This window comes from Squalius cephalus (assembly GCF_949319135.1).
Source record: "Squalius cephalus genome assembly, chromosome: 2".
NCBI lineage: Eukaryota > Metazoa > Chordata > Actinopteri > Cypriniformes > Leuciscidae > Squalius > Squalius cephalus.
In genome coordinates, this window is record NC_137123.1 from 44,793,404 (window position 1) to 44,820,241 (window position 26,838).

Below are 26,838 nucleotides of genomic sequence, written 5' to 3' on the forward strand. Positions count from 1 at the left end.
AGATGCTATGACCTTTTAATGGTTTAATTCAGTATAAAGACATTAATCATGTGTTGTAGTTTCTTCAAAACATTAGGAAATCCTGTAATGTATTTAAAACAGCTGTATTAGAATTGGGTCGAATTAATGCAACCACTGGCTGTCCTTAAACATTTTGTTAAATGCTGGTGAGTGTGTTTTGAATGTTTTTTTTTACTGTAATGACATGACCTCTTGTGCTCAAGTGCTTTCATCAGATGAGCAGCGTGTGTGTACTGAGACTCATTAATAAACCCCAGCCATGTGTTAAAGGCCCAACTGGTCACTTATTCACTCACATACAGTCCCCGTCCATCTGCAGGGGCTCTGATCAGCAGTTAAAAACACAGGCCTGCTCACACACGACCCTGACCCGAGAGCCACACACGTCTGTGTTCATACAAACATGCAGCCATGCGGAAATGCCTCTGTGTTTACACCTCCATTATTCTCATGCTAACCGTGCAGGGAACACATTGCGCACACACACACACACACACACACACACACACACACACACACACACACACACACACACACACACACACACACACATTACAGCAGCTCAGGCCCAGAGCGAAACCCTCATCTACTGGCTTCATACAGTCAAGGGTCTGATTATAACTGTTTCGTAATTAACAGTGATCAGATTTGTTTTGTGGCAGAAATGGTACATGTGTAGAACAGTCTAATTCAGATGCAGCTCGCAGCTTTGCCAGCAGACGGGTCACGGGCCTCAGGGAGAGCAATCACGAGCCCCTCCATATGTTCTCTCTGCTTCTACACTGAGACCACCAGTGCCAGCAAAACTCCCAGAACAACCTAATCGTGTTCTGTAATTACAGAACGCTGTTTCTCTCTCTCTCTCTCTCTCTCTCTCTCTCTCTCTCTCTCTCTCTCTCTCTCTCTCTCTCTCTCTCTCTCTCTCTCTCTCTCTCTCTCTCTCTCTCTCTTACTCTTTCACACTCTCTGTTTCTCACCCTTTTATTCTCCTTCTTCACCCCATCTTCCCTGCTGGCTAGAAATGAGGGGAAAAGACTCAAACACTCCCTCATCAGATCATTTGTAAATTGCTTTACGTGGCTGATGCCGAACTCTGTTGGTTTTCAACTGCTTGAAATTATAAATAATTGTAACAGATGCGCCAATGTGGCCGGCCTCCAACAAATGAGGCCCCAGATAATTTGGCCGACCCTTTTGGCAGGCCAATTTAATAAAATGTGAACAAAATCTACCTGCTAATAATTTATCATCCCCTCTCCCAATTGGTTAAACTTAATTACCCTGGCAGTTAACAAGGTCACGCCCAGATGCCAAGCCCGGCTGTAGTTTTGATAATGCAATCAGGAACCCGAAGGTGATGACAGCGCTGTTGTTTTTTTCATTATCTTGCTCTCAGAGAAAACACAGGTGCCAAGGCCTACTTGTCTGTTGGTGGTAATTACCAGTCATCACAGTCTTGAAAATTGGTGCTACAAACATGTCAGAAACACGGCTGAACTTTAGACTCTTTCTTAGAGGTGTCTCTGAAAGGGAAAGATTATGTAACATCTGTCTTCATCCGGTCCAAAAGAAAGCATCATATCTGGTATTTACTGAATACAGGCTTGCAATAGATTCACTTGTCAAATTATTTTGCTAGGAGTTAGTTTCAGAATGTTGTAATGTCTCTTTTACTGCTGTGAAACAAATACACCAGTGTACATGTAGTACAGCATTTACTAACTACAGCCATCATTTAAGTAAAATTGTTTTGTTATGTTGATTAATTTGCAGTTAATCACATATTAACAACCCTCTACATTGCGACAAACTTTCACGCTAAGCAACTAAATGTCTGTCGTTAGCCACTGGCTAATAAATTAGATTCAACTCACTAGTGATTGAGTTAGTGGCTAAAATTAAGTTTAGAACAGATATGTGTTCATTGTGTGTTGTGTCCTGTGACCGCTTCAGTTTGCACTAGATTGTAGAACACTGGAAACAAGAGAGAATGAATAAGCTTATATATTGCTGCAGTGATGAGTATTTTTGTAGGCCAACCAGACGTTAGTATCACCCTGGTTCCCTCGACATAAACCCAATATGATTTTCCAGTGGCTTTTAGATTATTATATATTATATAATATATTATAACAAAAAATATATTATATAAATATAACAAAAAATGTTGTTAATAATGATAATCTTCACAAATGAACACAACTTTTGAAGCCTAATACAATCGGCAGAAGAAAACAGCTAAACGTAGGGTATAAATAAACTACACCACTGTCGCATGGCATTAACGCCACCATTAAGCTTTCGACAACTCTTTTAAACGTTATTTAAAAAAACATTTGGAATAGTTTGCAAGAGCATGATTATTGACACAATAAGGCTGTGAGGCGGACAAATGAGTAGACAAGTTTTGGTATCTGGTAACCTGTTTGGTATGATGACGTTTAATGTCCTGGACAACCTCTGTATACTGTAGTCACATTTTTCTTTATCAATAAACGGATTCATTTCTTTAAAAAAAAATCTTACTAACCACAAACTTTTAAATGGTAGAGTAAATATGTGTACACAAATAAAATTCAGAAGTTTCCCCCTGCCACTGTATACATTAAGGCAGCAGTTTTGGGTGAGTTTATCAGTGTATCGTTTGGGAGTTTTACTCGGTCTCTTGGCAATATTACTACGATTCCACTATGCAAAGTCTGTTTATATATACTGGCTTGTGCACAGAGCACTCTAGAGCCCAATTCTTATCACTCGATGTCTGTGATTTCATGTACTGATTCGGACGGGACTAACATCTCGGTGTTTATTAAAAAGGTGGGAGTGTGTGTTTTCTAGATGTGGGAGTTACAGAAGGTCATGCGCTGTTCTAGCGTGCATTACGTATGACGTACGTGTCTTTTAATTTATTATTTGTTGATTTAATTAATTTATTTGTTGACTGATATTAAAATGGGCAGTCTTTGCAGTTTCCGTGATTTGGCTCTATTTATTGTTTGTATATGTAAATGTTTTGTTGGATACCATCCATATTGAAACGAAATGAAAGCATGCCGAAGATTGGTGTGGAAACGTCTCGGTTACTAACGTAACCTCGGTTCCCTGAGAGTAGGGAACAAGTATAGCGTAAGTAGCTTACGCTATGGGAAAAACTCCTTTTCTCGGGAATATTGAAGCCAAATTTTTAAAACGCAGTGCAGCTGCAGCAATGGGCAACACCCATTCTGATATTCCGGGGATGGCTTTCCAGGCCTTGGTCCGCATAGCTATAGGGGTTGAAGGAAGTCTAGGCACCCAGCCGCCCAGCTGTTTTGTGCTTGTGATACTGTGGGAACAGTGCTTATGTGCAGGGGTGCATACTTTATAGTGGGCACACAGCCTACATTTAGAACACCTCCAGCGCGAGCCGGAGGGAAAACAGACAGAAGTGTTTTATTTGGGTCACCTTTAAAACGGCCTTTGTTTGCAGGTGTGCGTGTTTTGACTCATTGACTGTAATGTTGGCATCTCCAGCCGCCTGAACCAAAGAGGGGACTGGGAGATGTGTAAATGGCTTTTTGGAGGGTGGTCCGGCCGCAGTGGGACTCAACCACTCTCTTTTCCTTCCTGTCACAGTACTAGGAAGGCTTCCGAGGCTCGGGGTCCAACATCATCTTGGGTCGGGGTCCCTGGCGCTCTAGGAACTGATGTCGTCTCTTTGAACGAGAGCGGTGGCGGGCTTCAACCGCTGGGCACAGCTGAGAGACTGGCGGTGCTGGCTTTGCTGGCTGAGGGAGCGGCGCTTTCTTGTGGCGGTCCGAAGCAGAGCTGGAGCGTTTGGGGAAGAAGTGGTGCATAGCTTGCAACGCTTTCTGTGCCTCTGTGAAGCGTTCCGCGAAACCCTTTACCGCTGGGCCGAACAGGCTGGTGGTGGAGATAGGGGAATCCAGGAATCCCTGTCCACATCCTTCATCTCTGTCAAGTTCAACCAGAGATGTCGCTCTAGCACCATCAAGTTCGCATGGGCGGTTGTTTTAGTAGCGCTTAGAGCCAAGTCTGTGGCGCTGCGCAGGTCTTTGAAAGCTTCCGGGTCAGGTCCAAACTCGTCCATAGAGCGGAGAAGTTTGGCCTTAAAAAGACCTGGAGGACAGCCATGGTGTGAAGCGCCGAAGCAGCTTGGCTAGCGGAGGTGTAGGCTTGGCCAGCGAGAGCTGAAGTAGTGCGGCAAGGTTTAGATGGGTGAGTCGCTTTAGCTTAGTGGGCGGGCAAAGGTGTGTGCCCACTGCTTCATCAAGGGGGGGAATTCTCTCATATACTTTCTCCTCAGCGCCGTCGACAGTCGAGAGCGTAGAGGAGGTGGAGGGCTTGACACGAGCTGAATGCGGTGCTTTCCACAACTTCGTTAGTGGGACCTGGGCCGGCGTTGGCTCACTCGCATCTGTCCGCTCTGGTATCCTCTGTGCACGGCTTTTCTTTCTGCGCGACCCGAGCATAGGAAAGGGGAGAGCGGGAGGTGAGGTGTCGTCGTTGGCGAAGCTGGCCAATCAAGCCCGCAGGGTGGAGAGCGCCATCTCATCGCACTCCGGGCAGCCGCCCTTAGAGAGTGCAACCTCAGCGTGGCCGCGGCCCAGACAGGGAGCGCACAAGGTGTGATGATCAGCGCCGAAGAGAGGGCCTCTGCACGAGGCGCAGGTGTCTCAAGGCATTTGAAACAACGCCTTAGAGTAATTTGCTCTTTTAGATAAGTGAGTCGCAGCGGCGAACACACTAGCTTAGAAAGGATATATGCGCGCCGGATGGCACAGCAGAACAGCGGACTGAAGGCGGCGTCCAGTCGAGACCAGGAAGCCGGCATCCTCAGATAGCTTAGCAGGTGGCATGTTCCTCTGAAGGCTTTTCAACGGCGGCGAAGAAGGCTTCTCAAAACCGGAGGTCAGTGAAGTGGAACTTGCTGAAGGAGATTAAATCTGAATTCTATGGCGAAAATGGGGGCTTATATAGCCATAAGCCACGCCCATTCTGGTGGGCTCTGACGCGCTCTGACGCGCCTTGACGCTAAGCGACCTGATTGGTTTGCGCTTCTTAGCCGCCTCACCATAGGTTCGTGTAGTTGCCGCAGCACAGCCAATGAGCACGCTAGACGCTCAGCTGTATATCTGCTGTGCAGCTGCACTGCGTTTAAAAAAATTTGGCTTCAGTATTCTCAAAGGAATTTTTCCCATAGCGTAATCTACTTACGCAATACGAGAGACCTCTCGAAAGGGAACGGTAGCTCAGACAGGTCAAAAATACACAAGGAGAAGCGTTAGAATCAGCAATCACAGACATTCGCATTCGACTGGATTAGATTTCTCAGAGGACCGTTGAGTTTGCCGAAAAACAGTAGGTAATTTGCTCTGGAATTTCTACTGAGGTTGTGTGAGAAAAACACTGACTTGGCAGATTCGGACGGGAATAAGATTGTGTGAAACACGAATTTCTCTAACGACCCCCTGAAAAACTAGTCCCGTCCGAATAGGGCTTAGGATGTTTTTCCTTTTGTATGCCACTCTGGGCTGCTTTTGCAGTATGTTTTGGGTCTTTGCCTTGATGGAAGATTAATTGTCCCAGTGCTCATGTTGATTGCAGCTTAATTAACTCCTGAGTTTTTCTGTAGTTAGTGCTGTCTAATTTTTTTTTTTTATCTTTACGCTCCCTGACTCAGCGAAGCATCCCCAAAGCACAATTCTGCCACCACCCTGATTCCCTCTAAAGATAGTGTTCTCATGGTGATGAAATTATAGGTCTGCCTGAAATATAGCAATTAGCTTTAATTCTCAAAAGTTCTCTTTCGACATCTTCCGAATTGTCGAATTCCTTACAAGTAGAGACTTTTTTTTTGTTGCAAGATTTATGACCTGTTTTCTGAAGAACACATTCTCCAAACTGTAACTTTGTGAACACACTTCCTGCTCCTATTGACAGGACATTCAGTTTTGGTGGCTAGTTTTAGATGGATTTACAATCAACACTATAATTTTGCAAATACTGCTGTTATTGTAGTTTTTTTTACAAACTATAGGCTAACAGTAGTTTTTTGTAAGAGTTTTTTTAGGCGAGAATGTAGGCTAGTTGTTTAAACTTTAAATATATGGTTTAATTTAAAAGATAGTGCCTATTTGAAAATTTGCTTTAATGTTTTCGGAGATGTGAGCTCAACACTCATGTACCCATTGGAGAACAGCTTTACCTTGACCATTTCTTCTGGAAATTGCCGCTGGCTTGGATGTCTATAGTGGTTTAACATAAGATATAATTCATTTTGGGTATATCTAACAGGTGATCTTTGGTCTCATTAATCTATTATTTGTTCCAGAGCTAATAGTTATGGCTGAGGGCAAAATTTCATAAGTTTATATTTTTATATGACTTTAATGTTGTGTCTTTGAACTGTTGTATAAACACAATATCACACTCGTGGTGCAATAGGTGGTTTGCAGTCACGTGATTGTGATGACGCGCGAAATTCAGATGGAGGGCAGGAAGTGAAGAGTGGAATGGACGAGATGGAGGAAAGTCCGAACGTACTACTTTTAGACACTATTACAAGAGAAAGATATAACAAAAAACGCTATTACAAGAGAAAGATATAACAAAAAATGTAAACATATGTTGGACGTGATCCTTACGTTATGAAGAGGAGCGATTTTTCAACTGAATTGAAAGATTTGCCTGTAACATTACGTTTGTCTTCAGTTACAGGGGTAACTTACAAACTCAAAGAAAAGAAGAAACAATTACTTTGACTTTACAAAGTTCGGAAACTGGTACGTTACACAAACATAGCCCCATAAGTTGTATTAACTCACCTTTGACGGTTTCAGTGGTTATGAGGAGCAATATGAGAGAGAAATTTTGTGATCGTTGTTTAGGTAGGCTACATTAAACCATAAAGCTTTTTCAGGACTTATAAAGCCCATGAGAACCGTGGGGAGTCAACCCACAGCCGCTCTGCTGCCCTGCTGAAAATGTGAAGCAGAAACGCCAGATAACGTCAGATTAATGTCAGATAACGTCCATAATAATTTGACATTTGGTTCGATTTTTTGACCGTTTTCAGTGGTTATGAGGAGCAATATGAGAGAGAAATTTGGTAATCATTGTAACATTAAACCACGTCATGTCATACTGTCAACATGGTAGGCCTACTTATGAAGCAGAATAGTGGGTCATATGTCTAATGCTTTTTGAAAACTTAAGGCTTTCTTCTTCATAAAACGAGTCAGACATCATCACATTTTTGTATACAATTTTATTTATTTACATTAGTAAGCTACAGGACATAGTCTTTCAAAACATGACCTGCGCGAAAGAGATAAATAAATAAAGCGTCATTGTACCCAGCACATTTCAAACCAAACTGACGCCCATGTGAATACCGCACACACGGGCATTTTCCGATTCGGCTCCTCCCGACCGCAGGCTTAGGTTTGCAAGCCATTTTGAACAACAACTTTTGGTACACGATAAAAACTTCTCGTGGTTTCTCGGTTTGATCGATTTGAGCAACCATAAACGACGCAAAAACGAGTTTGTTATAGTGCTTCCTAAATGTAGCACATTACTTCCTGCCCTCCATCTGCATTTCGCGCCATGGCAACGCAGTGACGTGACGTCATATGCAAACAAGCTATATGGCTGTATATCATCATTATACACTCACCTAAAGGATTATTAGGAACACCATACTAATACTGTGTTTGACCCCCTTTCGCCTTCAGAACTGCCTTAATTCTACGTGGCATTGATTCAACAAGGTGCTGAAAGCATTCTTTAGAAATGTTGGCCCATATTGATAGGATAGCATCTTGCAGTTGATGGAGATTTGTGGGATGCACATCCAGGGCACGAAGCTCCCGTTCCACCACATCCCAAAGATGCTCTATTGGGTTGAGATCTGGTGACTGTGGGGGCCATTTTAGTACAGTGAACTCATTGTCATGTTCAAGAAACCAATTTGAAATGATTCGAGCTTTGTGACATGGTGCATTATCCTGCTGGAAGTAGCCATCAGAGGATGGGTACATGGTGGTCATAAAGGGATGGACATGGTCAGAAACAATGCTCAGGTAGGCCGTGGCATTTAAACGATGCCCAATTGGCACTAAGGGGCCTAAAGTGTGCCAAGAAAACATCCCCCACACCATTACACCACCACCACCAGCCTGCACAGTGGTAACAAGGCATGATGGATCCATGTTCTCATTCTGTTTACGCCAAATTCTGACTCTACCATCTGAATGTCTCAACAGAAATTGAGACTCATCAGACCAGGCAACATTTTTCCAGTCTTCAACTGTCCAATTTTGGTGAGCTCGTGCAAATTGTAGCCTCTTTTTCCTATTTGTAGTGGAGATGAGTGGTACCCGGTGGGGTCTTCTGCTGTTGTAGCCCATCCGCCTCAAGGTTGTGCGTGTTGTGGCTTCACAAATGCTTTGCTGCATACCTCGGTTGTAACGAGTGGTTATTTCAGTCAAAGTTGCTCTTCTATCAGCTTGAATCAGTCGGCCCATTCTCCTCTGACCTCTAGCATCAACAAGGCATTTTCGCCCACAGGACTGCCGCATACTGGATGTTTTTCCCTTTTCACACCATTCTTTGTAAACCCTAGAAATGGTTGTGTGTGAAAATCCCAGTAACTGAGCAGATTGTGAAATACTCAGACCGGCCCGTCTGGCACCAACAACCATGCCACGCTCAAAATTGCTTAACCTGTTAAGCCTCACCAGTGCGTCGGCGCACTGAAGCGTTTTTTTATATATATAGCTCAAAGTTACTATCAGATTTAATGTTATACTTCGACAAACTATACATCATTAAAAAGGTATAAGACTCAAGTTTCAGTATTTGACCACTATTGTATTCTGAGAAACTTATAGCGACAGTTATTTCTTAATTTGTGTCAGGAGTTATGAAATGAAAAAATGAGTCGATACCTTTGATATGAATTATGCGCGTCAGCTGCTTTCATTCATAAAAAACTCCCGTGCTGTCGTCATGACAGCGATACACAAAACAACGTCCCTCAGGGCTTTAGCTCAAAAATGTGCAGATTTGGAGAAATATTGATATATTCTCATAGATTCACATCATATTTCTATAGACAGGAATAATATTTATTGAATTTATACCCAAATGCGTCGATGTAATCATTATGAGCGCTTGCATACTCTGATACTGTGTTTTCAATCCATACCAACAGCCTGAGGGCGCTATATGCACAATAATTGTCCATATATGGAACATGAAGAAGAGCCATGATCATGTGACATTCCAGGACGTCACTGATACACACAAAGCTACAGAGTTCGCGCTGTAAAATGCAGATAAAGAGGTTTTGAAGATAATAAACATGATTGCAATGATATGAGTTACCTGTATTTTTCAAGACATGCCAGGTATTTTCATAATAATAGATTATATTTATAATGTAATGCTAATCTATATAGACTATCATTGTGCAGAACAGTATACAATAGTATATTTTCTGTCTGATTTTTTTATCTGAAGCCAAATTAGATCACAGAAGATTATTTAAAATACTCCACTTGCGTTATAAAAGTAAGTTTGGAGCACAAACATGGTTTTAATCTCATAAATGGTCGTGTATTGATAGTGTGCTAAGCTAACATGCTAGCTAGCCCTAGGTGCACCTGCAACCTAGAAGTTATACTTTTATGTTTTTTTGAATGCTTACTGAAAGTTTCTTTATTCAAGAATGTTCTTTATTCTTTATTTAAAATGTGAGGTGAACTTTGAGAAAAGAATTTAGGGATTGAAACCCTATGAATAGCCAGTCGTTAGTAACTATAATGCAGACAAAAGAAATGCATATTTAGAGCCATAACCAGGCTGGAGAGGTGTGAATGTGTGCAGGGGGAGACTGAGACTGAATGGGGCTCGTTTGCACCACAAAACAATAGAGACAATATACTGGATAGATGGTTAGAAGATGACAATAAACATCAGAAGCATCTTAGCGTCAAATCAAAATAAAGTCAACTGACACAGTCTTGAAAAACATTTAACTAAATACAGAGTTTTGGACTTATTATCTTCAGATTTTAAACATAAAATGTTTAGACATGTGGCTTTAGCTGTAGTGCATTTCTAGATTGCTCCAGTGCCAACTTCAATTTTATTTTCATGAGGATGTTTCAAAAAAATTAATTTCTAATAACTTTACAAAACTTTGAAGCTATTTATAACAATTTTTGTCATTATGATAATTTTTAATTCTACATTTACAATAAACTGCCAGGTGTCAGCTTTCAAATGAGATCATACTTGTGCTTTTAGTACAAAGGGTTCATGAACTGTATCTGTTTCAGTTTGGGTATGTCATTTCTGGGGATTTTTCAAAAGTGGGGTTGCAGCTTAACAGGTTAAATCACCTTTCTTTCCCATTCTGACATTCAGTTTGGCGTTCAGGAGATTGTCTTGACCAGGACCACACCCCTAAATGCATTGAAGCAACTGCCATGTGATTGGTTGATTAGATAATTGCATTAATGAGAAATTGAACAGGTGTTCCTAATAATCCTTTAGGTGAGTGTATATCTTATATAGAACGAAATCGCACTTCGTCTTGGGTGAAAACTTTTGAACTGGATGAAGATGTGTACATTTCTCTTGTTTTTGTTTAAATATCTTTTTTTATTTTTTATTTATTTAGTACTGCCCTTCAGAGGCTACAGAAGATAATTGCATATTTCCCTGAAGACAAAATAAGTAAATATTTTCCCTGATCTTCAAATTCAAAAGTTTACACCCGCTGGTTCTAAATGCATATATATAAACCTTTATTGGTTATTAAACAAACCAATAAGGAAATATATATATATATATATATATATATATATATATATATATATATATATATAAAATCTAGGGTGATTTTCCCTTATATCCTTAATCGTCATGTTAAATCGACTTAAATCCTAATTTGAAAGGTAGGGTAGGCAATTGCGGAGATGCTAGCAATATCAAACTAGCTTTGAAAGCATGAGATCCCACCCTCCCTTCAGAGTGCTCTCTAAAGCCACGCCTCCTTCAAAACACATGAACGCCCACAGCAGAGTCTGCAAAGTGTCACGAGAGACATACATTAATAATAAACACATAACAAACACATAACAAGCACATAACATTACAATAATAATAAACATAAACAACTTGAGAGCTCTGACAGAGCTCTGACTTGTACCACCTGACTGCTGCAGATTAATTTCGGTGTTGATAGGGTTGACATAGAAACGTATAAATCCGAGACTGAGGACGTGAACAGCTTCTAGTAGAACGTCATGGGTTGCCATCTCGTAATTATGGTAACGACATGGCGTGAATGCATCATAAGTAGGGCTGAACGATTAATTGCATTTGCGATAATATTGCGATATGATGAAATGCGACTTTTTTTAACCGCAAAAGCTGCGATTACAGTCTGGTCACATGACACGCGAGAGTAAACCAGTCTGCACTGCAGATGAAGCATCAACTTGGCATGCTACGTATATAGGCCTGGCATAGGCTACAGGAAATAACAGTTTATGTTTAATTTATGTGATATTGTGTTATAGATTCTCTCCAACGATTCTGTATCGATTAAGATCATTTCAGATTTATGTCTGAGCTTAGATTTAAACACAGATAGGTGATGACGCTACGTGTGCTTTATAAACAACCGCATTCTGCTTGCTTCTAATTCCTTTGTCTCACAAACACAAACACACACACATGACACCACTCGAACCTTCCAAAAAGTAATCTTTCATAAAGTTCTGAAAAGTTGAAGTGAAATTACAAGAACATTCGCGTGCTTCATTGCACAAAATATGAGATGCGTGTGGTTTGCTTAATGTTACTTTTGTAGTGCGCGCCTGCGCGGTCTCGCCCGCCAGTATTTTACTTACAAATGCTCTACGAAGGCATCATATATCTTTTGGAATGCAGTTGGCTTATATATTAAAAATATGAAAATCACCGACCGAAGCTGCTTTCAATTTCAAATACTCACGCGCTTTGCGAAGAGCGCTTGAGCATGTGGCTGTGAGCGACTCCGTCTACGTGGTTAAATGTACTTGCATCTCAAATTGCTTTTATGACGCGAAATTAATGTGACACAGTCAGTAATCTTAAGTTATTAAACAGACAGGACAAACCACATCTTATAATTTCAAAAGAGATGAAAACGTTCAGACAGCGTACTCTTAAATACACTAGCACTCTTTGTTTATTGCTTGTAATATTTTTCCCCCTCTTTGTTATTTGTTTTGAAGCTATATTTTTTTTAAATTATTAACATGTAATTGTATTAATTTAGTTTTTTAATGTGTAATTATTATAAGTAGGCCTACTTATAATTACATATGTAGTTAAATATTTTAAGTTTTACTAATAAGATCAATTAATTAATAAGAAAAAAATTTGATCGGCTCATGAAGTGCCTAAAGATTCCCCTCCCTATTTTACAATGATTTATTGCTTGTTTTTGTTGAATAATAGAAAAGATAAAGAGCTTAAAAAATAATCGCATATTAAATCGCAATTGCAATATTGGTAAAACTAAATCGCAATTAGATATTTTCCAAAATCGTTCAGCCCTAATCATAAGCTCGTTGTTTTGGTTCAGGAGGAAATCCAAACGGCTGCTGCTGTTTGTTTCTGGTGCTCAGTGGCTGTCTGTCCACAACTCTGCATAGCCTTATGGAACGCGCTGATAATGTGCAATGTTTGCGCTAGCAAGGTGCGTGGATGTATGGAAATGTTGACAGGCAGGTATAGGACATTGATTGGACGAAAATGTTTTGATCCTGGGACTTCCACAGAAGATATATGTACGTTTTAATATTCTCTTCTTATATAACTTCTATTCAGGATGTGAAAAGAGTTTAAAACAGTATAACAAAGAATGTTTATAAAACAAATTGCCTACCCTACATTTAAAGCTGATATTTTGAAGGAAAAAAAAGGTCCTGGGGTGCATGCCCCTGGATCCCTTTAGGGGGGGTCACATCTTTGTCAGCTTTTTCCACCCCTGATGAGTTTGCATCCCTGCAAATGAGCAAGTGCAGGAAGAGTAAGGATTTCTCATCCACTCTCAGTCACTCATGACTGCTGAAACTGTTTCTTTGTTCTCAATATTCAGGTATTGATTGCTGCTTCTTTGTAAGCTTTAATTTCACTCTTTTGCTAATCCTTGAAGAGTGGAAGTCTTTGATGATGAGGACACCACTGTTCCTGTGAATGCTGAGAATGTTAAGTCTGGTTTTGGGACATGTGTCAGAGGAAAGTTCAGCTATGCTGTTAATGACTTGACACATCAATAGGTAGATCCTTTTGGACTAAGAGCTCCAAGCAAGTGACTCTAGTTAGTTGCACTCAACGGCTGCCTATTCAAGAGCTAATCAGCTTTTAAAGGATCTTTTCAGTTCTCTGAAGTGTTACTGTTTTTTTCCCCTAGATTAAGTGTTTTTGATCTGGTCCCTGGAGATCTCCATCTCTCGATTTGTAGTGGTGCGTCTGCCATTTTGTTTCACTCTTTCTCAGTTGTTTCTGCCATCTGGCCTTCCTTCACCGACCTGACCAGATTTGCCATTCTAGTCGCACACTTCTCTCCACTAGTTTTAGGTACTTCAGAGAGAGCCCACTCTCTCTCTCTCTTTCTCTCTCTCTCTCTCTCTCTCTCTCTCTCTCTCTCTCTCTCTCTCTCTCTCTCTCTCTCTCTCTCTCTCTCTCTCTCTCTCTCTCTCTCTCTCTCTCCTTTTTTTCTTTCTCCCCAAAGTCTGCTTCTGTTGTCCTATCAAGTGTAACTCTGGGCCCTGATAGAGCAATTAAAGGCGCCTCCCTCCCCACCTTTGGTAATGAGGCCTGGCGCGTTTCTCACTCTATAACCCTTTAGTCTCCCCTAATGGGACATCATTATTGTCAAAGAAACAATGTAAATGGAAATGAACATGCTCATTAGGTCCCTGCACAGAGAACCCTTCAGCAGCATGCCGTGTGTGCTCCTCCTCACGATTCAGCCCGTGTCCCCTGCTAGATTTTGGAGAGTGTGTCGGCTGATGTTTGTGTGTTCATACGTGAAGGGCTATTGCTCATCTTTGGCTTTTGATAATTAAAAACTTGGCTATTGTGTTGATAAAAGATGTTTTCTAATGTTTTATTGTTTTCTTTCTGTCTTCAACAGGGCCCCAGGTCTCTGTCTCCAGGTGGTGGCAACAGTGATGGAGCAGACAGTCAAGAGCAAAGGATTCAGCGGCTGCAGGAATTGCTTGTGCTTAAGGTGAACACCAAATACTTACTTTATTCTGTTACTGTGATTCTCTTATCTTCTCTTTGGACACCTCTTAGGAGATTTATGTCCTTATGTCAACGTTTGAGCGACAACCTCCTGTTTATGTAATTAAATAATTCTAAAAAATATATGACCTGCATGAAGCATCAAAATGCCAGTAGATAGTGATAACACTAGCTTGTTCTTAGAAACTAAATGCTGTTAAATTATATAATTTAGCACATTAACTTTGGCTGTGCTAAAATTAAGTTAAAATAAAACCAAAAAAAACAACATTAAAACATTGAACATTGTAAATACAAATACAAATAAAACGTAATGAAAAAGCTAATTCTAAATTCAAAACTATCATAATCTGAGACACCGTCCGCTCTTTGACATGTCAGTGAATAGTAACATGTATTTGCATATGTGTGTGTCTGTCTGTTAAAGTTTCGGCATGAAGGAGCTCATAGCAGGTAGAGTCAGATGTTATCCTCTGACCGCTACCCTCTATCTGACCTCCATCCTTCATCATCCACACGCACACATACATTGACTGTCTGCAGAGGCAATGAGGCAGTGGGAGAGAAGACTGCTGAAGAACTCGCGCTCTTCACTAAACCAATCATCCATGTCTCTCTTTTGACTTTTCATGCCTCTCTCTCTTACCCTGTTCTCTTCTCTGCTGCCCTCTTCTTCATTCCTGCATTTCCCTCCTTTTAAATCTCAAGTAAACTAATCTAGTCTGTGTTTTTGTCTGTCAGATACTTCAGTTTGTAAGGCTCAGTGACAGTCAGCGTTTCCAGCGGTGCGGAGTACTCATCCTCCAGTTCGTATTGATTTTTTTTTTTGCCCAGGTGGATGCGTGCCGGGTACTTTAAACGCCCCCCTGTATGCCGTGATGTCACTCAGACACGAAACATTGGTCACTCAATCTGAACAGGCCTTCATTAGCACTCTGCTTTGTTTCACTTCTCTGTCTCATTCTCTGTCTTTTTCGTTTAAAGGCTGACTGTCCTCTTGTGAATTTCTGAGCAGTAAATCCATACTTGTCACATTGGCAACTGGTCTGGGGCTGGCTTGTTCTCTTTGTCCTTGTTAATAATAACAGGGTTCAGGGCCCTGCATTTCCCGCCCAGCAGGGCTGCCGTGTCATAGCAGCAGTAAACAAGCTTTCCTCCCTTTCAGAAAGCCTTTCGACAAGTCTCCTGGCCCTGGCCACTCAAGCTGAAAGGTGCGCTTGCTGTCTCCGCCAGAGTTCGCCTTGGCTAAGGTCAGAATAATAGAGGGCCTTCTTGTCAGGAAAATCTATATGTTCACCCCTGAAAAGTCCCATATAATCTTTGGAGGAGATCCCCCCCCCCCCCTCTCCTTTTTTTTTTCTTTCTTCCTTCAAATAGCTGTGAGGCAAAGACCAATATTTACGGGCATTTGGGGAGCGACCCGGCTTACTGAGGCGTTCCTCCTGCTGTGGGGTTTAAGTGGTGGGAGAAGTCAGCCTTTTCCTATTGGCTGATGGGCGAAATGTCAGGCCACAATAATGCTACAGGTGCCAGGTTGGCAAGGAAACGCTTATCAGCGCCCTGTTCCCAGAGAAGTGATGAAAGAACATCCAGAAAGAAAAGCAAACTTTGTTAGTGATCTTTACACAAGGGACCAATGATATATTTACTTTGGTCATGCAACTTAAAGTGTATGCGAGTGTCTGATGACCCCTCTTTCTTTTTATCTCAAGTCACTAGCAAAGGAATTTCACCTTAAAAGAATGATAATAATCAAAGAGGAATGTTTAATACATTACAAATTATATAAACTGGAAAGTTTTTTTAAGGTGACTTGCATGAATAATTTTGAGAAGTTATGGATAGTCGCAGTGAAGCTAAAGTAGTGAATCTTTTCTTCCATATTGTGACCGTGAAAAAGGATTGTTTTTCTATCCATTTGTGGTTGATAGAATTTTGAGTTGTTTTTTATTTTTACAGTTGTTTTTTATCCACAAGTCACTTTTGTCATTAGCTACTTTAGTGACAAAATTAGCTGTATTCAATAGCAAACATGAATTTAGAGCAGTTTGGAACCTACCTGTGCGCTAAGTAAGCCCACTATGCTTTTTGATGTAAAATTATCACATTTTATTAAATAAACACTTCAATTTTGATTCAGTTATGTTTTTCAGCATAACTAATTAAATAAATGAGAAAGAAACTTATTGTAGCTTTAGTATTTTACATTTTAGCATGAATTTAACAATAAAAAAACACAATTGATCTAAACTTTTTATTTGGGTGCTTCCATACTCTTACCATGATCTATTCTTGTCTTGCCTTAAAGGTACAATATGTAAGAATTTTGCATTAAAATATCCCAAAATCTCAAGGCCAGTGTTATATATTTTGTTAAGTTGATTACTTACAATATCCCAAATGTTTCCAACTATTTTTAAATCGTGAGAAAATTGCGATTTTAACCAAGGAAACGGGGCGTTAGAGCAGGGGTGAGCTGGGAGTCGCCGGTCAATTGCGTCATATCCGCATTACCCTCGGTTTCCGCTCGTACTGCGTGGAGTCCTGGACAAATGCGGAAGTTGTAGTTGTAGCGTCTATCAAGCAACAGACGTTAGCTTGTTCGTGCAGTCGTTATGGAACACAATTATTCTTTACCGATTGCAGGTGGTTCTGTCGACAAAGCATGCTTAAATTTATATTTTCCAAATGTAGCATTCGTTAATAGTTATGTTTATGTAAGGAAAGTATTTTTGCTTTAGATTTATGTTTAACGTTAGTTTATTGACATTGTTTATCTGGTGTTTATGGCAATGTAAATAAATATAGCATGTGTTATACATAAAGATTAATCAGTGTGGGTACAACTACAATATACATGTGGGTACAATGTACAAATGATGTGGGTATGTTCGAATGTACTTTTACAACAATTGTTTAGAACACGTAAAACTGAGCAGCGTTATCACAACAATGAATTCGACATATACAGTAACATCTATGATAACCAATATAGTAGGCCTATTAAACCTTACTTTTCTTGTGGTTAATTAATTTTAATGAAATAAAAGTGTGATGAGGTTCAAGAGTCAGGAAGGAAGAAGACAGGGATCGGCGTGACTGGGAATTTATTAAAATAAAACAAAACAAACAAAAGTCGCGCACAACGCGCATTCACCGTGGCAACCGAGACGGCACAAAACAGTTCAAAAATGAGAGCTCGGATACACCGGCTTTCTTTCTCTGCGTCCAATTTTATCTCCAGTCTCTCTCTAGCGCGGCTTATAAGCGGTCTCTCCACGCCAATAATACTGCAATAAGACACAGGTGTTCGTCATTTGCACTTGACCTACTTGCGTCTCGCTCGTCTCGTTTCTCTCTCTCTCCCGTTACAGACCGTGCTGAACCACCCCCCTCGCCATAAAAAGCATGTCATTAAACGCAACATTTATGAAAATAGAACTTTACCTCATCCATGAACATGATTTTTCCATTCCCGTCTGACTGATTTACATCCACGGTGGAATTTAAAACGACAGTTCCCATCATTCCACGCTCCTTCACATCGTCATCAAGCTACGCCGTTGTTGTTGTTTGGAATGTAGCACCCTCTTGCGGCAAAAAAATCTTGCATATTGTACCTTTAAGTATATAGTGCTTTATGTATATAGCGCTTTATACAGTACAGATTCTTTTAAATGATGATCAATGGTGCAAATAGAATTCAATTCTGCTGTAAAGCAGCTCTACAAATACAATAGTGTCAATAGCTGCTTTTCCACCGTCGGGCTGAACGGTTCTCACTGTGTGGCGCTGAATGGCGCTGTTTTAACGTGGGGGTGGAGTCAAGAAACCCCCTGAAGTCACTTCATCAGCAGGAGACGCAGATCGCAACAGTTCAAGTCACCATGGCAGAGCAGAGGCATGCAGGTGGATTCCAGGTATGTACAGTTGATTGAAATCCCGGCCGGACATGTCCGGGAAAAAGAGGACGTATGGTCACCCTGTGGCGGATTTCGAGATTGCCCAAAATATCCGGGATTCGGCTTTTGCTTTCTACAGTCGCCATTCATTCATTCATTCATTCATTCATTCATTCATTCATTCATTCATTCATTCATTCATTCATTCAAAAGCAGAATCCCAGACATTTTGGGCGGGAAAAAGAGGACGTATGGTCACCCTAGTTAATACTAATTGCATTAAGTTAAACATAAACAAAAAACAATGCACATTTTAATGTTACTGAAATAAAGGGAAACAATCAACTGTACATACTTGGAATCCACCTGCATGCCTCTGCTCTGCCATGGTGACTTGAACTGTTGTGATCTGCGTCTCCTGCTGATGACGTGACTTCGAGGGGTTTCTTGACTCCACCCCCACGTTAAAACAGCGCCATGATAAGAAACGCAGAGAAAAGTGAAGCGCAAAGGAAAAACGGTATTGCGAGCACACACTTGACTGAAACGCAGAATAAAAGCAGCATTGCAAATAACTTAGTAGGTGTGAGCATGGAAAATATGTTGCAGAGAAAAAATAGGATAACAGCTGTCATTGATTTCTGCAGTTAATTATATCTTTGTTTTTGCAGTACTTTATTTTATTTTGCAAATCTTTATTTTTCTTTGCAAAATTTTTTTTCTCTCAATACTTTTTTTCCCCTTTTGCCATGCTTTATTTTTGTGAGCAAAACATTTATTTTTTTTGCTCAATACTTTATTTTTGTTTTGCAAAACTTTATTTTCTTTTGCGATACTTTATTCTTTTGCAAAACTATGTGGCATTATATTGACTCCATAGTTACAGTTTCATTTTCATTTTCCACTGTGGGGCTGATAGCGGCCGCTCTTTGGAACGTAATACAAACGCGTCAGTTGTTGCCTTGGTGACGTGATGGTTTACTGATGATATAAGATGTAAATAGCCACCACGTTATGGAGAATGATCAGCTATTGCTTTTAATTGTATTATTGTTTTGTTTACCTCACTCAAATAGCAGCTTAACCAGCTACAGAGAAACTGGTAGCCAGGCAACAGACAAGTGACCAATCCTGATTGGCGACGTCACTTCATGGATTTTACCAGCACGGTTAGCTAACGGGCTAGAAATCTGGGCGATGACAGTTTGTAATCGTGCCGTGGGACGCTTGGCGTTCTTTTTTTAAATATTTTTTACATATTTTAGTAATCATCATAAATTAGGTATCATTCAAAAGCTTACAAACTCAAAATTAATTCTGTGATAACTATTTTGAAATTGGATGTTGCAATACCATGGAAACGGTACTTTACTTTAAATTTGTTTAGCGGGCTCCTCCCCTTGTGGGCGGTGTCAGGTTTCATATTACAAAATTTATTTTAACTACTTTATCAAAACCTTTTCTAGTTTTGACAAAACACAAATCGTCGTAAAGGTCTGAGTCTCAAGGTTTCATATTTGATGACTATTTTGTGATAGAAGTGATATTTGGACAGAAATTGATTAATTTGTTAAAAAAATCAATGGAATGTGGGTGACACCCGGTTGCTAATTTTGGTACAGCACCTAAACAAAATATCATAGGAACTTATATTTTTGTGGTATCAACTTCAAATTTGGAACACAACTTGGTTAGATATATGGTTTTGATTTTATAGTAATTTTAGAGTAAAATTAATTTTGTAAAATGTATATTTTGTATAAAATGGAAAATGTTTAATTTGTAAATTGCTGTTTAATTACTGCAAATTTGATTTACAGTAAATTTAATTTTCCATAACTTTTTCATACTTTCATTTTTTTAAGTGTTTTCACTTCAGATTACACTTCTGCAATAATCTGCTGACTGAGTGTCTTCTTTAAAACAAGACCAAACTTAGGTCCATAGCATTCTTGAATTACAACCATTTAAGTTTGGATAGTGCATTTTCACATCTGTTCTCAAAAAGGGGGCTGATGGTTAAGGGGTTAAGTGTCCCCAACTAAGCAAGCCAGAGATGACAGTGGCAAAGAACCCAAACTCAGCTGACAGAATGGAGAGAGAGAAAAAAAAAACTTGGGAGAAACCAGGCTCAGTTGGGGGAACAGGTCTCCTCTGGCCAAATAGACCAACATGGTGTGATTATGATTCTAGGCTACATCAGAAGTCAGATTGCAGATCCAGATAATATTTCATTCAACACCTTCCGCTTGAAGGTTGGAATACAGCATGCTAACATATGGTGGGAAGGAGGTGAAGCTGGCCATAGGGGTTTGCGCAAAGGACCTCTCTGGTTCTCGTGGTCTCGGGTGAGGGTCTGTGCTGATGGCTGTCATGTCAACGAAGTCTTTGCAGGGGATCTGTCTCTAGTGCTCGTTTAGTTGTCATGGTCTCCTCTGACATTCAGGGCTGTGCTGTGGTCATCTCCTGGTGCAGGTCCACCATCTGGTCTGGATATGGACCGGATCCGGCTGACTACTATAACCTCTGCATAAGAATGAGACAGACAGTCTAATATTAACGTAGATGCCATTCCTCTTGCCATGTAACAAGTACATATGATGTTGTGGGAATTGTTCCTGGTTCAGGTTGACCTTATGCAGCCTAACAATACTTTAAGGAATTTTAATTATAGAAATGTGATAGTGTGTTATGTGTATGCTAGGTTAAAGAGATGGGTCTATAATCTAGATTTAAACTGACAGAGTGCGTCTGCCTCCCGATCAATGCTAGGAAGACTTGTTCCAGAGTTTGGGTGCAAAATAGGAAAAAGATCTACCACCTGCAGTCGATTTTTATATTCTGCAGTAGGTATTATCAACTGGCCGGAATTAGTAGTAGTAGATAGTAGTCAAGTCAAGTCAACTTTATTTATATAGCGCTTTTCACAATACAGATTGTATCAAAGCAGCTTCACAGTATTAAATAAAATAGTACATCAGTGTTTGTTTCTAGTGTAAAACGTCCACGTTTGGTAATGCTGATCAATAGTATTGTTGATTGATTAATTAAATTAAATATCCCCAACTGAGCAAGCCAAAGGCAACAGTGGCAAGGAACTGAAAAACTCCATCAGGTGACCTAATGGAGAAAAAAAAAAACCTTGGGAGAACCCAGGCTCAGTCGGGGGCCAGTTCTCCTCTGGTGTTTATGAACTAGAGACCGGATTTAACTGTAAGATTAAAAATATTATATGAATGCCTGGCTGAAGAGATGCGTCTTTAATCTAGTTTTAAACTGGGAGAGCAAGTCTGAGCAACGAACAGTATCAGGAAGGCTATTCCAGAGTTTTGGAGCTAAATGTGAAAATGTGAAAATCTCCCTCCTTTGGTTGATCTGGATATCCTAGGTATGACCAAAAGCCTCGAATTTAGTGATCTTAAAGAGCGCGATGGATTATAGGGCGATAGAAGATCCGTTAAATAAACTGGAGCTAAGCCGTTTAGGGCTTTATAAGTCAGTAGCAATACCTTGTAATTAATACGGAACTTTATAGGTAACCAATGTAGTGATGATAAAATTGGTGTTATATGGTCAAATTTTCTTGATCTAGTAAGAACTCTAGCAGCTGCATTTTGGACTAACTGTAGCTTGTTTATTGAGGATGCAGGACAACCGGCTAATAAAGCATTACAGTAATCTAGTCTCGAGGTCATGAACGCATGAACTAACTTTTCTGCATCAGAAACAGATAGCATGTTACTTAGCAATGTTTCTAAGGTGGAAAAAGGCTGTTTTTGTAACATATGAAATATGATTTTCAAAAGACAGGTTGCAGTCAAGTATAACACCCAGGTCTTTTACTGTAGAGGATAAAGTAACTATGTTAAAACTATGTCCTACTATGTTAAAGTTGTATTGTGAGAGGTTTTGTGGGCGGTTTTTTGAACCGATGATTAGTACCTCTGTAGAAAACCGATAGTTACCGATAGTAGTAGAAAAACATCCGGCTTAAAAAATATTGCGATATCCAGAAAACATTTGCTTAATAATAAATCATTTCCACTCTGTTCTTATTGGATTTGTGTTTCAAATTAATTTCTTTCCGCAAGGAGAACTGTTGAAGAAAATTAAATAAAACTCAATTTTAAGCTCATGGTGAAGGGGGCCATTCTGGTGGTGATTGTAGAATGATAAATGCATGTTGATGTCACATGGCAGTGTAGGCCTTTTTCATAAGTGCAAATATTTCGCTTTCTTTTTTGTGTTTTGTTATTGCCTGAGTAGACACATTTCATTATGATAGGTGTAATTTCCTTATAACATTTTTAAACCTGTAGTCAAGCTATATATATATATATATGTATGTATGTGTGTGTGTGTGTGTGTGTGTGTGTGTGTGTGTGTGTGTGTATATATATATATATATATATATATATATATATATATATATATACAGTCATGGCCAAAATTGATGGCACCCCTGATAAATATGATAAAAAATGGCTGTAAAAAATAAATCTGCATTGTTTATCCTTTTGATCTTTCCTTCAAAAAATTCACAAAAATCTAACCTTTCATTGAAGTAAAAGAACTGAAAGTGGGGGTAAATCACATTATAAAATAAATGTTTTTCTCCAAAACACGCTGGCCATAATTGTTGGCACCCTGTTATTAAATACTTTCTGCAACCTCCTTTTGCCAAGATAACAGCTCTGAGTTTTCTCCTATAATGCCTGATGAGTTTGGAGAACACCTGACAAGAGATCAGAGACCATTCCTCCATACAGAATCTCTCCAGATCCTTCAGATTCACAAGTTCATGTTGGTGCTTCTTCTCTTCAGTTCACCCCACTCATTTTCTATAGAGTTCAGTTTAGAGGACTGGGACGGTCATGGCAGAAGCTTCATTTTGTGCTCAGTGACCCATTTTTGTGTTGATTTTGATGTTTGTTTTGGACCGTTGTCCTGATGGAAGATCCAACCAGGCCCATTATAAGATTTCTAGCAGAGGCCGTCAGGTTTTGATTTTTTATCTGTTGGTATTTGCTAGAATCCATAATACCATGTATCTGAACAAGATGTCCAGGACCTCCAGCAAATAAATAGGCCCACAACATATAAGATCCAGCAGTATATTTAACCGTAGCCATGGGGTACTCTTCATCCCTGTTTGCACCAAACACATCAGCTGGGTTTGCTGCCAAAAATCCTTTTTTTTGTTTCATCTGACCACAGAATCCGGTCCCTTTTAAAGTTCCAGTCGTGTCTGACAACTGAATATGCTGGAGTTTACTTTTGGAGGAGTGAGGAGGATTTTTCTTGAAACCCTCCCAAACAACATGTGGGGATGTAGGGGTTGTTTGATAATTTTTTTTTAGGCTTTCTGACCCCCAAGACTCAACTAATCTCTGCAATTCTCCATCTGTGATCATTGAAGAGTCTTTGGCCATTTATCCTTTTGATCTTTCATTCAAAATCCTATCCTTTCATTTAAGTAAAAGAATTGAAAGTGGGGGGTAAATCGCATTATAAAATAAATGTTTTTCTCCCAAACACGTTGGCCACAATTACTCATACCCTTTTATTAAATACCTTTTTGCAATCTCCTTTTGCCAAGATAACAGATCTGAGTCGTCTTCTATAATGCCTGATGAGTTTGGAGAATAACTAACAAGAGATCAGAGACCATTCCTCCATACAGAATCCACGATGCCATGTATCTGAATAAGAAGTCCAGGACCTCCAGCAGAAAAATAGGCCCACAACATTAAAAGATCCAATGGTATATTAAATTGTACACATGGGGTACTTTTTATCCTTGTGTGCACAAAACACATCTGGTGGGTTTGCTGCCAAAAAGCTCTTTTTTTAGTTTCATCTGACCACAGAACCCTGTGCCGTTTGAAGTTCCAGTCATGTCTGAGAACTGAATTTGCTGGAGTTTGTGTTTTGGAGGAGCGAGGAGCATTTTTCTTGAAAACCTCCCGAACAACATGTGGGGATGTAGGGGTTGTTTGATTTTTTTTTTAATAGGCTTTCTGACCCCAAGACTCAACTAATCTATGCAATTCTCCATCTGTGATTATTGAAGAGTCTTTGGCCACTCAAACTTTCCTCCGCACCGTCCATTAAGACAATATAGACACACGTCCTCTTCCTGGCAGATTCGTCACATCTTTAGTTGATTGGAACTTCTTAATTATTGCCCTGATGGTCAAAATGGGGATTTTCAATTCTTTAGCTATTTTCTTACAGCCACTTTCTATTTTGTGATGCTCAACAATCTTTTGCTGCACATCAGAACTATATTCTTTGGTTTTACTCATTGTGATGGATGATTCAGGGAATTTGGCCTTTGTGCTTCCTCGTATTTAAACTCCTGTGAAACAAGAAGTCATAGCTAGACAATTTCATGTTCCTAGTCACCCTGGTGTGCTAAAAAAGGTAAATATTAAAGGTCCCGTTCTTCGTGATCCCATGTTTCAAACTTTAGTTAGTGTGTAATGTTGCTGTTAGAGCATAAATAATATCTGTAAAATTATAAAGCTCAAAGTTCAATACCAAGCGAGATATTTTATTTAACAGAAGTCGCCTACATCGAACGGCCCGTTTGGACTACATCCCTCTACTTCCTTCTTTAATGACGTCAGTAGAACAGTTTTTTGACTAACCTCCGCCCACAGAAATGCTCCCTCAACTCTACCGAAATTCGTTTATGTACTTGCACACTTCTTATAACTTACTGTGTTTACTCAGTTCTTACGGTGATTTTCTGAAGTAAAACTGGCGCTTCATCTTTTGTGTGATGTACAATAAACTTTATTAAACTCATCAGTATATGTTTGATCATCATTCAGACAGCAGACTTGTAGGCTATTAATAAATAATGGATATATACAAGCAGATGACAAATACGTTATAATAACCGTAATTAAACTACTAAACTATACCTGTTCCATCTCTATACAGCACTCTGACTCTGTAGGCATTATTGTCCGACTCGAAATGAACACCGTTACTGAGAGTTTCTGATATTATCATCATTCCCTGAGATGAAATTGTCCTGAGAGACTGAGCGCGAGCTCGTGAAGCTCCGCCCCCTGTGCCGTGCAGCAGAAGCTTATTTGCATTTAAAGGGCACACACTAAAACAGCTCGTTTTTCTGAGCCCCAAAAAATGACAATTTAAACATGCTGTAAAAAATGATCTGTTGGGTATTTTGAGCTGAAACTTCACATACACACTCTGGGGACATCAAAGACTTATTTTACATCTTGTGAAAAGGGGCATAATACGGGACCTTTAATGGGAATATACTTCAGAGATATTTTATTCTAAAAAATTCTAGGGGTATGAATAATTGTGGCCAACGTGTTTTGGAAAAAAACATTTATTTCATAATGTGATTCCCCCCCACCCCCCACCCCCCACACTTTCAATTCTTTTACTTCAATGAAAGGTTCGATTTTTGCCAATTTTTTTAATGAAAGATCAACAGTACGATGCAGATTTATTTTATACAGCCATTTTTGATCATATTTACCAGGGGTAATATATATATAATGTGTATATATATATATATATATATATATATATATATATATATATAAAAAGAAAAAAATTATAAATGTTTTTTTTTTTTACTTTTTTCTTTTTTTCATGTATGTCTAAAATCAAGGATTAAAAAAGAATTAGTTAATTCTGAGCAAAAAACGGTAAGGTCATGCAGTTCTAGAGTTTCAAGGTTTCCTAAGGCTGGTTATAACGAAATAAAAAGTACTGCTTCATTTATTTAGAAACAAAAGTCATTTTAAAAAGTTATTTGTATATTTTCATTTTATTAGTCGCAAAAGTACAACACTCCCAATATGTTGTAACTGAGCTGCCAACAGTGCAAACTCCTGACGGGACCTGTGATATTCAAAGCGCTATCATTTCTTTATCCACTAGCAACAAAACTATATTATATATAATTAAATTGTATATATCAAATTATTTTATTTACAGTTGTCATATTTTTTGTATATGACATTATGTATTATTTATTTTATTATTTAAATCAATAAATATTCAGAAACACAGGTGCAGTTACAGAGCTGCCACCATGTTCTTTTCTGTTTAACTTTTATTAGTCTCCTCTGAACAGTGGATGTTGAAATATGTCTGCCACTTGAACTCCGAGAAGCGTTTATGTGGGCTGTAATCTGAGGTGCTGTAAATCGGCGGTTTCTGAGGCTGGTAATTTTAATAAACGTATCCTCTGCAACAGAGGTAGCTCTTGGTCTTCCTTTCCTGGGACGGTCCTTATGAGAGCCAGTTTCATCATAGCGTTTGATGTTTTTGGCGACTGCACTTGGGGATACATTCAAAGTTCTTGAGATTTTTCGAATTGACTGACCTTCATTTCCTAAAGTAATGTGTGTGTCTTTTCTCTTTATCTAACTAGTGTTTCTCGTCATAATATGGATTTGTACAGTAGTTGTTGTAGCACTAATAGGGCTATTGACTCTATAGCCACCCTTCCTCTGCATAAGACAACTGATGGTCTAAAGCACATAAGAAGGCAAGAAACTTTTATTAGACTGCAGATCAAACAGAAGAATACTTGATAACA

At 39.5% G+C, this 26,838-nt stretch overlaps 1 protein-coding gene across 3 annotated transcripts in view; it reads left to right on the forward strand.

The window, feature by feature from the left end:
- The window catches only part of cntln (centlein, centrosomal protein), a 175,123-nt gene that overhangs the window by 56,880 nt on the left and 91,405 nt on the right, over window positions 1-26,838 (forward strand). For all 3 annotated transcript variants that reach the window (XM_079863540.1, XM_079863542.1, XM_079863541.1), the window contains exon 10: window positions 14,228-14,323. In XM_079863540.1, coding sequence (XP_079719666.1) covers window positions 14,228-14,323 — 96 coding nt within the window. The remainder of the gene's footprint in view (window positions 1-14,227; window positions 14,324-26,838) is intronic.